The sequence below is a fragment of the Notolepis coatsorum genome (genome assembly GCF_963971535.1).
Source record: "Notolepis coatsorum genome assembly, contig: SCAFFOLD_305, whole genome shotgun sequence".
Taxonomy (NCBI): Eukaryota; Metazoa; Chordata; class Actinopteri; order Aulopiformes; family Paralepididae; genus Notolepis; species Notolepis coatsorum.
The window spans coordinates 94,486-106,985 of NW_028170598.1; the positions used below are offsets into that span (position 1 = coordinate 94,486).

General features: G+C 44.6%; 1 protein-coding gene across 1 annotated transcript in view; it reads left to right on the top strand.

Annotated features, from left to right (window-relative positions):
• Positions 1-713: 713 nt before the first annotated feature.
• LOC311248484 (partitioning defective 3 homolog) overlaps positions 714-12,500 on the top strand; it is a 20,759-nt gene continuing 8,972 nt past the window's right edge. The window contains exons 1-2 of the mRNA XM_084339356.1: positions 714-867; positions 2,203-2,372. Of these exons, the coding sequence (XP_084195482.1) occupies positions 730-867; positions 2,203-2,331 (267 nt within the window). The 5' untranslated portion in view covers positions 714-729 and the 3' untranslated portion in view covers positions 2,332-2,372. The remainder of the gene's footprint in view (positions 868-2,202; positions 2,373-12,500) is intronic.

Here is a 12,500-nt window from a genome sequence, read left to right on the forward strand (position 1 = left end):
CGTCCAATGGTAGAATGAAACTATTATGGGCTGTTCAGTAGACTAAAGGATATTCAGTGCATATTGTACAAGGAATATACAGGGGATATCAAACGATATACAAATACTATTAAATATATATCCATAAATAAATATATATATTCGTTTAATCTGATCCTTCACAACACTATGTGTATTTCTTTGTGTGGAGTTACCTTGTGGAATAATCTGGAGGAGGAGATCAAATCCAGTCAATCCATAAATATATTAAAGAGGAAGTTCAAAATGATGGTGTTCACAAAATATACCAGGGAGGAAGACAACGTATTATATGAGAATGATTTGAAGGGTGACAGGAGAGTACAGTGTGTACAGTGTGTGTGTGTGTGTGTGTGTGTGTGTGTGTGTGTGTGTGTGCATGTGTGATTGTGTTGTGTGTAGTTGAAGTATTTGCAAATTGTATTGTATATATGTATTGGTAATCGTGTCATATACTTGCTGAAGTATATAGTTATTGATGGGGGATGGAACATAAGCTTTGCTCTTCCATCTCCTTTTCAAACAGTGTATAGTTTCCCATTTCATTTATTTTCAAATGTTGTTTTGCCGGACAATGGTAAATGTAGCCAAACTAACACTGTGGTTTGAAATAAAACGATTGAATCTTGAATTCAATCTCTCTCTCTCTCTCTCTCTCACAGCCTCCAGTTGACGATGACTTGTGTTGACCCGGACGGCACCAGAGAGTTCATGACCTTCGAGATCCCGCTGAACGACTCGGGCTCGGCGGGCCTGGGGGTCAGCGTCAAGGGCAACCGCTCCAAGGAGAACCACGCCGACCTGGGGATCTTCGTCAAGTCCATCATCAACGGAGGAGCAGCCTGCAAGGCAAGGAGCGTCTCCTAGCATATCTCTCTTGTTATGCATATTAAACAGCCTCTATCGGTTTCCATGGAGATCAAACAAAGTCTGTCCGAGCGAAGCGGCAGTTGTGATTGGAGGATCAAGAAACAAGGGCGGGGTTTAAGATTAATCGAGAGGTTAATTGTTATTGAAAGATGAGACAAACTCTGTAACTGTGTTTCTTCTACCAGTGATTACAGGCCAAGGTTCCTGAAGAAGCTGTCGTCACACCACCAACAATTATTTAGTTTATATTTGTATTAGATTACGAATGTTAGTGTTGTAACAATTCACTCATATGTTCCATATATCTTATGATCAGGATGATACATATAAGATAAGACATTCTTTTATTTGATCCCCTTGGGGAAATGTGGGCGTCATAGCAGCATGGGGGGAGGGGGAGGGGAGGTACAGGTATGGGCAGCGTGTGTATGTTCCCTAACGCACTTTCACTTCCGCGTTCGGGTTCCGCGATCTGATTGGCCAATGACGTTTCTCTGAGCGCAATCGCGTTACGCCTAGTTATGCCTCTAACAGCCTGCTAGCTAGCTACGCCTAGTTATATCACTGGTTAAGCTTGGCGACTCTTTCGAAGTTGGTTAAGGTTAGAGTTTAGCATCAGGGCTGGTGGTCTATCGCCCTGCTCTAAGACAAACTCTACCTTAACCAACTTCGAAAGAGTCGCCAAGCTTAACAAGTGATAGAACTAGGCGTAACGCGATTGCGCTGAGAGAAACGTCAGTGACCAATCAGATCGCGGAACCCGAACGCAGAAGTGAAAGTGCGTTAGGGAAAATATACACGCGTATGGGCAGGGTAATAATAGAAATACATAAATATAGGCAATACACTTAATTAATTACAATATAAATATGAACAAATAAGTAATGTGAACAATGGTTCAGATCGGTTATATTATACATTACAATAAATATAGGCAATAAATGATCAGAATATATACTATAATTAGAATTAGAATCTCTTCACTACCAAATAAATGTTTACGTGTATGTATTACAGTATCTTTTCCTCTGCATTTAACTATTTAGGGTCTCTCTCTCTCTCTCTCTCTCTCTCTCTCTCTCTCTCTTCTCTCTCTCTCCTCTCTCTCTCTCTCTCTCTCTCTCTATCTTTCTCTCTCTTTATCTACATGTGTTCTCTCTCTCTCTCTCTCTCTCTCTCTCTCTTTATCTATGTGTGTTCTCTCTCCATATCTCTCTCTCTCTCTCTCTCTCTCTCTCTCTCTCTCTCTCTCTCCTCTCTCTCTCTCTCTCTCTCTCTCTATAACTGACCCGGGTGTTTGCGTCGGTCCAATAGGATGGACGGCTGCGCGTCAACGACCAGCTCGTCGCCGTCAACGGCGAGTCGTTGCTGGGGAAGACCAACAGGAGGCCATGGAGACGCTGCGCATGTCGATGTCGACGGAAGGCAACAAGCGGGGGATGATCCAGCTCATCGTGGCGCGACGGGTGGCCAAGAGCAACGAGGTATCATCCTAACAGCCGGGGGAGGAGTCACGCTGATTCGTGGGAGACTTAATTGGCGCAGAGCTAACGAGGAGACCAATTTAATTGGTTGCTCTTTGTTTTGTATTCTGGTCGGGTAGAATCGGTTCTGCTCCTAGAGGGGTGAACTGTGGATTTCACTGCTGCCCACTTTTTAAACGTGTTTAAACATGTCACACACACACACACACACACACACACACACACACACACACACACACACACACACACACACACACACACACACACACACGAAGGATAGAGAGAGAAAAACTGAGGCACACGATGGATACTTCACCATTGCCTTTGAATGATAGCCGTGCATGTTTTTTATTTTATTTTGTCTCCAGCGGTTCTAATCTCTCCTCTACTGGCACGGAGCATTCAGATTACCAAAGGGAGACCTTTAGGAATCGACCACCACCAATGCAAATCCTCAGACACTCCCATTGCTCACGCGTGATGTGTGATACGATCGCTTTCACCCACCAGCCTGCGTGGGACAGAGCGACCGTCTGCCTCGATATCATATCATGAGAGGCACTTCACTGAGTTGTGATTTACATTTACATTTACATTTAGTAAATGTGATTGACAGGCCTGGGGAAATAACGTCAGACGATAGAGATACAGGAAGACGTACTGTATGCAGAGCGTGGGGGGGGGGGGGGGGCTCAAATATGTATGAAATATCAATTCTTATCATAAACTCATATCCAAAGCGACCTGTCGTTTTCTTTTCAATTGGTGTGCATTTTCATCACGTGGACTATGCTGTGGTGGAAATAATCCATTTATATTTGTTTATTATTATATTATATTTTTCCTTGTGTATACACAAACGCACGCACGCACGCACGCACGCACGCACGCACGCACGCACGCACACACACACACACACACACACACACACACACACACACACACACACACACACACACACACACACACACACACACACACACACACACACACACACACACACACACACACACACACACAGAATAACCTCCCTCTCACCCCCTGCAGCCAGAGGTTGTGGATCAGGTCTGATTAGTGTCTAATTGGAGGCTGTGTCCTGTGGCTGTGTCTTAGCGGGAGGCCCGTGCTGAGACCCTATGTCCCCTGTACCGCCCTTCACCTTCCAAACTACCCCCCCCCCATTCTCCATCAACTGTCCCCCCTCTCACCCGTCCTCACCCCACCCCCCTACGCCCGCCACCCGCCCCCCTGCCATCTTTCATTCATGTCTCGTTCTCACTACCTCCCTCCCTCTTCCACTAAAGACTCCCTGTCATCTCTGTCTTCGCCTCCACCCACGCCTCCTCCGCGTAAGCGTTGATTAACCCCATCGCTAAAGACTGGCTGTCATCGCTCTCACTCGCTCCCTCCCTACCCGCGCCTCCTCCGCGTAAACTCTGATTAACCCTGTGGCACTTTCACCTCTTCGGCTCCTCTGCCACTCAGTTGTGTCGCCCTCGCAACCCCCCTCACCCATGTCTTCACCCTCCTCCCTCTTCTTGCGATTAACCTGTCATCCCATCCCATCCCCCCCTTCATCCTTCTCTCCTCATCGCTCTCTGCTCTGGTCCACTCAGGGCCAAGGACACATGTCCCTCCTGGGGGAGTCCGGCCCCCTCAAGGTCAGTCAGTGCTGTCACTGTCCTCTCCTCTCCTCTCCTGTCCTCTCCTCTCCTCTCCTCTCCTCTCTCTCCTCTCCTCTCCTCTCCTCTCCTCTCCTCTCCTCTCCTCTCCTCTCCTCTCCTCTCCTCTCCTCTCCTCTCCTCTCCTGTCCTCTCCTCTCCTCTCCTCTCCTCTCCTCTCCTCTCCTCTCCTCTCCTTTCCTCTCTTTTCCTTCTGTCTCCTGAAGACAGATCAAGATGTGATTACCTAGAGGCAGCACACATCTCACTACTAATGTTACTGAGAAAAAGGATAGAAAGAGCAGAGCAAAAGAGAGAGGGATAGAGGGAGAGGGACAGGAAGAGAGAGAGAGGGCGAGAGAGGGAGAGAGAGAGAGGGAGAGAGAGAAATAACAGTACACTTTAGGTTCCATCTGCTCATTTAGTCAGATAAAGTAAAGGAAGGTAAATATACAGTACAGAAAAGACATCACGAACACCCTCCTCTCTCTCTCTCTCTCTCTCGTTGGTTGGCCAGATACACTGCACCAGGAGCTAGCGCCAGTTTGCCACTGTCAGCCAGCTGAGTGGGAGTGAGCACTGGAGGCCACCATTAAAATGAACCAAATCCATCACTGTCTGGAGGGGAGAGAAGCCGAGCAGCACAGTCTAATGTGTTTCAGAGAGCTTGCGGGTGGGGGTGGGGGTGTCCAGGCCACCCCACACCACAGAGAGCCTTGCTACGAGTGCCACCCTGGTTCCATAAACTCCTGTGGTGCTATGGGCTAGATCGTGACCATCATCGTCAAGAGTGAGGTACAGTAGAGGCAATGCTTGTGGGGGATTTTTGCCCTCATTTGGTTGGTTGGCTGGTAGGTTGGTAGGTAGTTAGCTAGGTCGGTTGGTTAGTTGGTTACAAGCAAGCCAATGTTTTTCCCTTTTGGCCTTGGATGTGTCAGAAGCAATCATGAAGATATGTATGCATAGGCATGCACACACACACACACACACACACACACACACACACACACACACACACACACACACACACACACACATAGACACAGTCTTAAGGTCTAGCAGGAGCCACACTCCATACATCTAGTAATTTAGCTGACACTTTCATCCAAAGCGACTTACAAATTGTGTACAAGTCAGCAGGAGGGGTATATCTCTGATGGCTACGGGTAAGTGGTATTGTTCATCTAGCAGTGCCCAATTTGAGTGGTGTAGTATAAGCATAGTAGAATAGTACATAGTAGATGGTAGTATAGGCATAGTAGTATGGTACATAGTGGTATAGACATAGTAGTATGGTACATAGTGGTATAGACATAGTAGTATGGTACATAGTGGTATAGACATAGTAGTATGGTACATAGTAGTATAGACATAGTGGTATAGACATAGTAGTATGGTACATAGTAGTATAGACATAGTAGTATAGACATAGTAGTATAGACATAGTAGCATGGTACATAGTAGTATAGACATAGTAGTATAGACATAGTAGTATAGACATAGTAGCATACAGTAGTATAGACATAGTAGTATAGACATAGTATCTTACAGTAGTAGACAGTAGCATAAACATAGTAGCATACAATAGTATAGACATACAGTAGTAGCATGGTACATAGTAGTATAGTATATATAGTACAGTTAGTTAGTATATATATTATGTTTAGTATATATATTTAAAAAGTCTAATATGAAATCGTAGTGTCTTTAGACTCTTTACTAATATACTATGTGTCTTGGCTAGGTATGTGTATATTATGTATACAATGTTTATTTTTTTATATAAAAAAAAAACGTCAGATATTGATTGAAAAAGTGTGTTTTTAGTGGATCTTGGAAGATCTGGTGAGTTTCAACTGACTGTGGTGGGAAGTTGGTTCCACCACCATGGAGCTTTGTTTCAGTGACGTCTCAGGCGGCCAGAAGATATAGACCATAGGGATCTTGAGGGTGTGTAGTTAGAGACCCTTGACCGGAGGTAGGAGGGAGCCGTTCCCTCTGTTGCACGGAATGCCAGGTCAAAAACCTTGAAGCGGATTTCTGCGGCAATGGGAAGCCAGTGCAGCTCTCTGAGAAGTGGGGTGATGTGGGCTGATCAGGCGTGGCCGCAGCGTTCTGCGTGGATTGAAGCGCCTTGGTGGTGTAAACCAGTAGACCAGCTAGCAGAGCATTGCAATAGTTGAGGCGTGACGTGACTGTTAATTGCAGAGGGAGTCGGCCAGCCAGTCGGCAAGGACCACACCTAGTTTCTTGGCGGTCGGGGGACGGAGCCACATGTTGGCGTGAGAAGTGATGTTACCCAGATATTTGGTGTAGAGATAGAAGAGCAGGGGTCCAAGAATGGCAGCCAATGCGAGCACAGAACATGCAACTCCCATTTCTGCAAGAGATATTGTGAGGGAATTGAACCCGATCAATGAAGGTAGACCGTCAGGTAGACTTGGTTAAAAGAAGCCGCCTTTTCTCAGTCCTTGCCCCACAATGGTGGAATGAACTACCCACCCCAGTTAGGACAGCCGAAACCCGTCCAATCTTTCGCCGTCGGCTAAAGACGCACTTCTTCAACCATTATCTAAAAAAATCAAACCCTAACTAACCTTACTATCATGTCCTAATAAACTAACCTACACTGTAGCACTCAACATTGTTACTCAGCTGATAGAGTTGTGCCCTTCCTGATGACTTGTCGTACAGAACTTGTAAGTCGCTTTGGAATAAAGCGTTAGCTAAATGACTAAATGTAAATGTAAATGTTAAACAAAGGTTTATTCAGAGTATATGGTCTGGATGACCCAATGAGGACAGTGGCCTCCTGTCCCCGGGCCAGGTGAGCTCCTGAGTCCACTCAGGCGTGGCTCTTTATAGGGTGAGAGAGGGGGATTCTGGGTACCTTGGCTAGGTTCAGGATTGGAGGAGGCTCTATGAGGGGGGTGGGGGGTGGGGGTTGTATCAGATCAATGGGGGGGGGTTCTAGTTAGGAGAAGGAGGAGGGGGAGAAAATGGGTTTGGGGGCTGGGATAGGGCGGAGGATGGGTGAAGTAAGGAAGGGTGGGGGGGGTGAGTTAGGGGGAGATGACAAAAGGTGTATGAATGGGGGGGGGGGGGGGGTCGGACAGAAGTTGGGTATTGGGAGGACAGTAGACTGTAGTGTCTGTCGGGGAGGGGGGGGATTACACTTGGCGGGGGAGATACAATGTGAGGAGGGTCTGATAGAACGGGACAGAAGGATGATCCATAAACAGGCCCTCTTGCTTTGAAGGACAAGTGTTTGAATAAGCTATTCATAGCCTGACGGCTGATGACTGAATGTAGCTGGAATAGCCAGGCTATTTGCACCACAATTGCGAAAGGAGTGACAATGAGAGACCTTGGCCTTGGAGTTGAATTCAGCTTTTGTTAAGGTTATGTGGGCCTTGGGCTATAAACAGTGGCTATAAACAGTGGCTCGGCAGGTAGAGCAGTTCCCGGTTCGATTCCCGCTCCTCCCTGGCAGTGTGTCGAAGTGTCCTTGAGCAAGACACTTAACCCCCAATTGCTCCTGATGAGCAGGTTGGCACCTTGCACGGTGTGTGAGTGAATCGGTAAAATGTGAGGAACAAATTGTAAAGCACTTTGGATAAAAGCGCTATATGAACTGCTGCGGTCAGGCAAGCGATACCGGAGTCTCAAGGCGAGCACAGAAAGACTCAGAAGAAGCTTCTATCCCCAGGCCATCAGGCTGCTAAACGAACAATGAACACTACACAACAACAACCACCAAACGCACATAGCACACACATCCACACGCACACACTCACTTTAAACAAACACACTGTAGCACCCACTCCACACACTTTATAGCACACACCCACTTTAAACAAACACACTGTAGCACCCACTCCCCACACTTTATATTTATTGATGAAGGATTGCACTACAACTCGTACACCTTACTGTAAATTGTACCTAAATTGTACCTCATCCCATTTCTGCTTTGCACTATATAGTACTGTACATTAGTACACTGCATAGTATTGTATATTATATGGTAACTCAGTTACGTCTATTCTGCATCGAACATTGTACATATGTCTATACTGAACACTGTGACCTCATTTTCTACTTCTAAATTACATGCTATACTATGTTATTTGATACTATCTTGTCTAGCACAGTCTCTGGAGCGTAACAGTAAGAAGCATTTTGTATGAAAGTATTCTGTACTTCTGTATGACAACTATTAAAGAAACTTGAAACTTGAAACTAAATGCAGCCATTTAACAGTCCAGAATGGATATGTAGCCAAACAATGTACTGTATTGTATATAGCTACAGAATATTGTGGAATTGGAAGTATTCCAAGTACTATTCTGATGGGTGGAGTCGTCATCCATATCCATTATGTACTATCCTACTATGTTTTAAGGCATTTGAATTCTGGCAAGTGAGGGCACTTTAGCACTTGCCCTGGCTGAACGGTATTAGCACTTTACAGCACTGGTTGAATCCAGTGTTCAACAGAAAGGTGACAACATACTTGACATTTCTCAGTACGCTTACTTTTTGCATTTACGCCAAAAATGCATAAAACTTAATATCCATCATAGAAAATAATTGTAAGTTGTTTCACTCATTAGAAAATAATAAATAAATTATATTACAGATAGTAGTAGTTGCCATTACACCCGAACAATTAATTTCCTCCCCGCGTCCTTCACTATAGATAGCCTCTGTTTGAGGAAGCAGCATTGTGACCCAGATAGTCAAAAGCGATACGATTGGTCATTTGCAATTCGTTTGAAAGCATTATAATTTCATCAATGCTTCAGAGACTTTGTAATTTCTCCCGCTGTATCTGAGCTCTATTAATATATCGTCGCGATGTGTTCCAATTACATTTCTGGAAAGTCATTTCATTTCAATTAATTTTTATCTTCACTTTATACAAATGTTCTGCCCCTCGCCCCCACACTTTTTCTTTACTTCAGAGCGTTGTTCTTCCCTCTGCCACCGGGGGCCATGGCGGGTGCGATAATCAAACACAGACCTGTGGACGTTCAAAAGTTACAGTGTCACACTTCAGTGGTGGAAGACATACACCGGCCCTTTACTTAAAGGTACACTATGCGGCTTCGGGGAGAGAAATGTGAAACTCAGAGAATTGGGGGAAAAACAAACACAGATATGGTATTATTTTCATAACTGTAATAGACAAACTGTCCTCGGAGGAAAATTTAAGCTGGGAATCTGCCTGAAAAGTTACAGTTTCGCTGCGGTTGTTTACAATGGCAGGGCCCGCAATTTTGTTTACAAAACATCCAAAGGAGGCTTATGTTTGGTGCCTCAAAATGATTTTGTTTAGATTTATGATGACATGAGACACAATCATTCTAAGGATTACATAGTAAATCTGTTTTGTACTCTAATTGCAGATTATGAAAATGTAAACAAATCCATTTCCCCCAAAACTGCATAGTGGTGAACCCCCCCCCCCCCCCATAATTCATTCATAATTCTACTTAAGTAAAAGTGGAGAAGTATATGTTTGTGTATTCCAGTGCTTGGGAACATTCCGACCTCTAAAGGTTGTGTTAAAGTGGTATGTGGTCCAGTCACGCTGTCTCTGATTACATCCTCTTGAGGTTGACAGGCTTCAGATTCGAAAGTACATGATATTCATCGATGTTTGTCATGTTTTTAGTGTAACCAATGGGTGCTCCACTTTTACTTAGTGGAGTAGAAGATACAATATTTGCTTTGAAATGCACAGTAGTGGAGTACAAGTACAAAGTCCCCTGAAATGGAAATACTCATGTGGAGTAAAAGTAATTAAACATTGTACTTAAATACAGTACTTATAAAATAAATAAAATACTTCAAGAAATACGCTCTGGGGAGGGGAACCCAGAATATCAGAAGAGTAAAAAACATACGCTATTGTGTATTTAAAAATGAATAAATTGATCTCAGAGGAAAACTGGGGCCACTGGAACATGAAGGTTCGATGTCATAAAGCGAACAATAGGAAGTGATTGTTGTACTGTATTATGTACATACTGTATGCAGGCAGTGGGTGAGATCAATGGAAGAACTGAAAACCTTCAGTAGAAAACAAAGACACTCTGTATTCTTGGGGGGTTAGGGTTGGGGAGGTGGGTGTGTCTGTGTGTGTGGAGGGGAGGGGGGTGAAATGACTTCATTCATTTTTAAACATCCTCTGTGTTTCTCTACAGGTTTTCTTTTCTGAAAGTTATTTTTTTCCTAGGGTGCAATCCAAAAGATTTTTTTTTTCTTGTTGTAAACAGCTCACTTTTGATTATATTCACATTTCCACTCAAGAGTAGAATACCCTACACGCTTAATACAGGGCCCTATCTCATATTGTAACCTTTGCAAATGTCTATTTTTGCTGTTTTCAAATCCAAGTGTCATAGCAACATGGGGGGGTAGGATAGGTAGTAATAATAATAGAACAAAATGCAAGTAATAATGATAATAGTGATAACAGTAGTAGTAGTGAACAGTAATAGTGAGTGGCAGGATTTAATCGGACAATAGTCAAATGTTTTCTCAATAGTTTCCGTAATAGTTTTATTTTCTCTTGCATTGTTTGTACCCCATTTGTGTGAAGTTTCACTGTCAGTTTGAGGAGGAATAGTCTTTGATTGACAGGCAGTTAGCGTGTTACGTTTCCAGGGAGATCGTATAGATGTATTTGAAGCATAAGAGTATGCTTATACGCCTCCAGTGCGCTCTGTTTGTGTTCTATGTCACTTCTGTGCGAATAATTCTAGGCATTTCCAAACTGTTACTCTTTGAGTGATTCCTCTTCCATTACACAGTACCGTATCATTGATATTACAAATATTCCATATTCACTGTACATAATGTGGTTATGAACACACAAACACACACACATGCACACACAATCGAATTGTGTTGTCCTCTTTGTTTGCATTATTCTACCCTATAGAATACAATAGAAGGAAATAGGGGGTGCTTTGTGCTTTGTGTGTGTGTGTGTGTGTGTGTGTGTGTGTGTGTGTGTATGTGTGCGCACGCACATGTGTGTGTGTGTGTTTAAGGAGGTTCTGTAAGTAGGGCATTCTCTCTTTTTTCTTCTTTTCTCAATCTCTCTCCCTCCCTCTCTCCCTTGATCGCTTTCCGTCAGTCAGTCCTCTCAGTTCTCTCAGTCTTGTCATTTCCTCATTATTCATCTTTGCTCTCATCCCCCGTTCATGAACTCTCACTGACACGAGATGCTTGTCGCTACTTATGAATATATATAGTACATTCGATATTCATCAGGCTCACATTCTGAAACAGACGTACTCCTAATACAGACGCTTGGCGTTACCCCACCCCCACCCGCCCCACATGTTGCTGCTGTGATTTGAAATCCTCCAGAACAACGTGACGGAATCCTTCAGACAACAACACTTTTTTGATAGACGGAGGGATTGTTTTTGTCCTCCTCCATGACGGCGTTCAGACAGGAGAGTGATCAGAGTCTTGCCGGACAAAACGTCCCCACGCCCTCTCTCCTCTGTATCTACCAAGAACTATAGTTTTATTTTAAATCATATCTGCACATAGATTTGAATATCACAGCGTACTATTTTTTACATTGCGCCGCTCCCCCATGGAGTTCTCATGATAATTCATGAGAAAGAAAACTTCACTTCCATCCTCCTGGTTCACCGGCTGCACCGCACCCCCCCCCCCCCCCCCCCCTCCCCCAAGTTGGCAGCTTGATTCCTTCTTATTGAAATAAAGATATTTTCTAGCTTTGACTTTCTTTTCCGCTTGTCTCAGCAGACCTCAGCCGAAGGTTCCCTCAAGGCGTAGCTGTGAAAAAAAGAAAGAAATAGAAGTTTCATGTAAAACATTTCCCTCTTTTGACCACTCAAAAACCTTTTTCCGGTCCACCAGTCCCCCAATTATGTAAATATCATTTGGGACCAGAAGCTCCCGCAATCGGGGGCGTGTTCCATTAACTCACCTGAGAGAACCGTTTACCCCCTTTTCCTGTCTTCTACCAAGTGGGTACACCGAAGCCCGTATACTATAAAGTAGTATCCTCCTTCTGAAGGCTAATTGTGAGATGCCTTACCGTGAACGCAGCATTAGCAGTGCGCGCACGAGCCCCTTCTTCCCACTCCGCTGAGACGTGTCGTACACGAGGTGAACACTCACGGACATCAATAGCCTCCCTCTCCACGCTCTTTGAAGTCCAACTTGACTGGTTAAGGAGATCCATGGGGATGACGGGTGGTCATGGTTAGGTAATGGACCCACGGCAACTCCATTGTATTATTGATGAGGGAGCAGTGGGGAGGGGGTGCTGGGCGGGTGGGTTGGGGCGCGAAGATCAAAGAGCCATCAGTCCGTGCTAACCCGTTAGCATGGCTAACATGTTAGCTAGCGCGCCACCGTGGCCTAGTTTCTGAGGGGAGGAGAGGAAAGAAATGATGGGAAGAAAATTGCT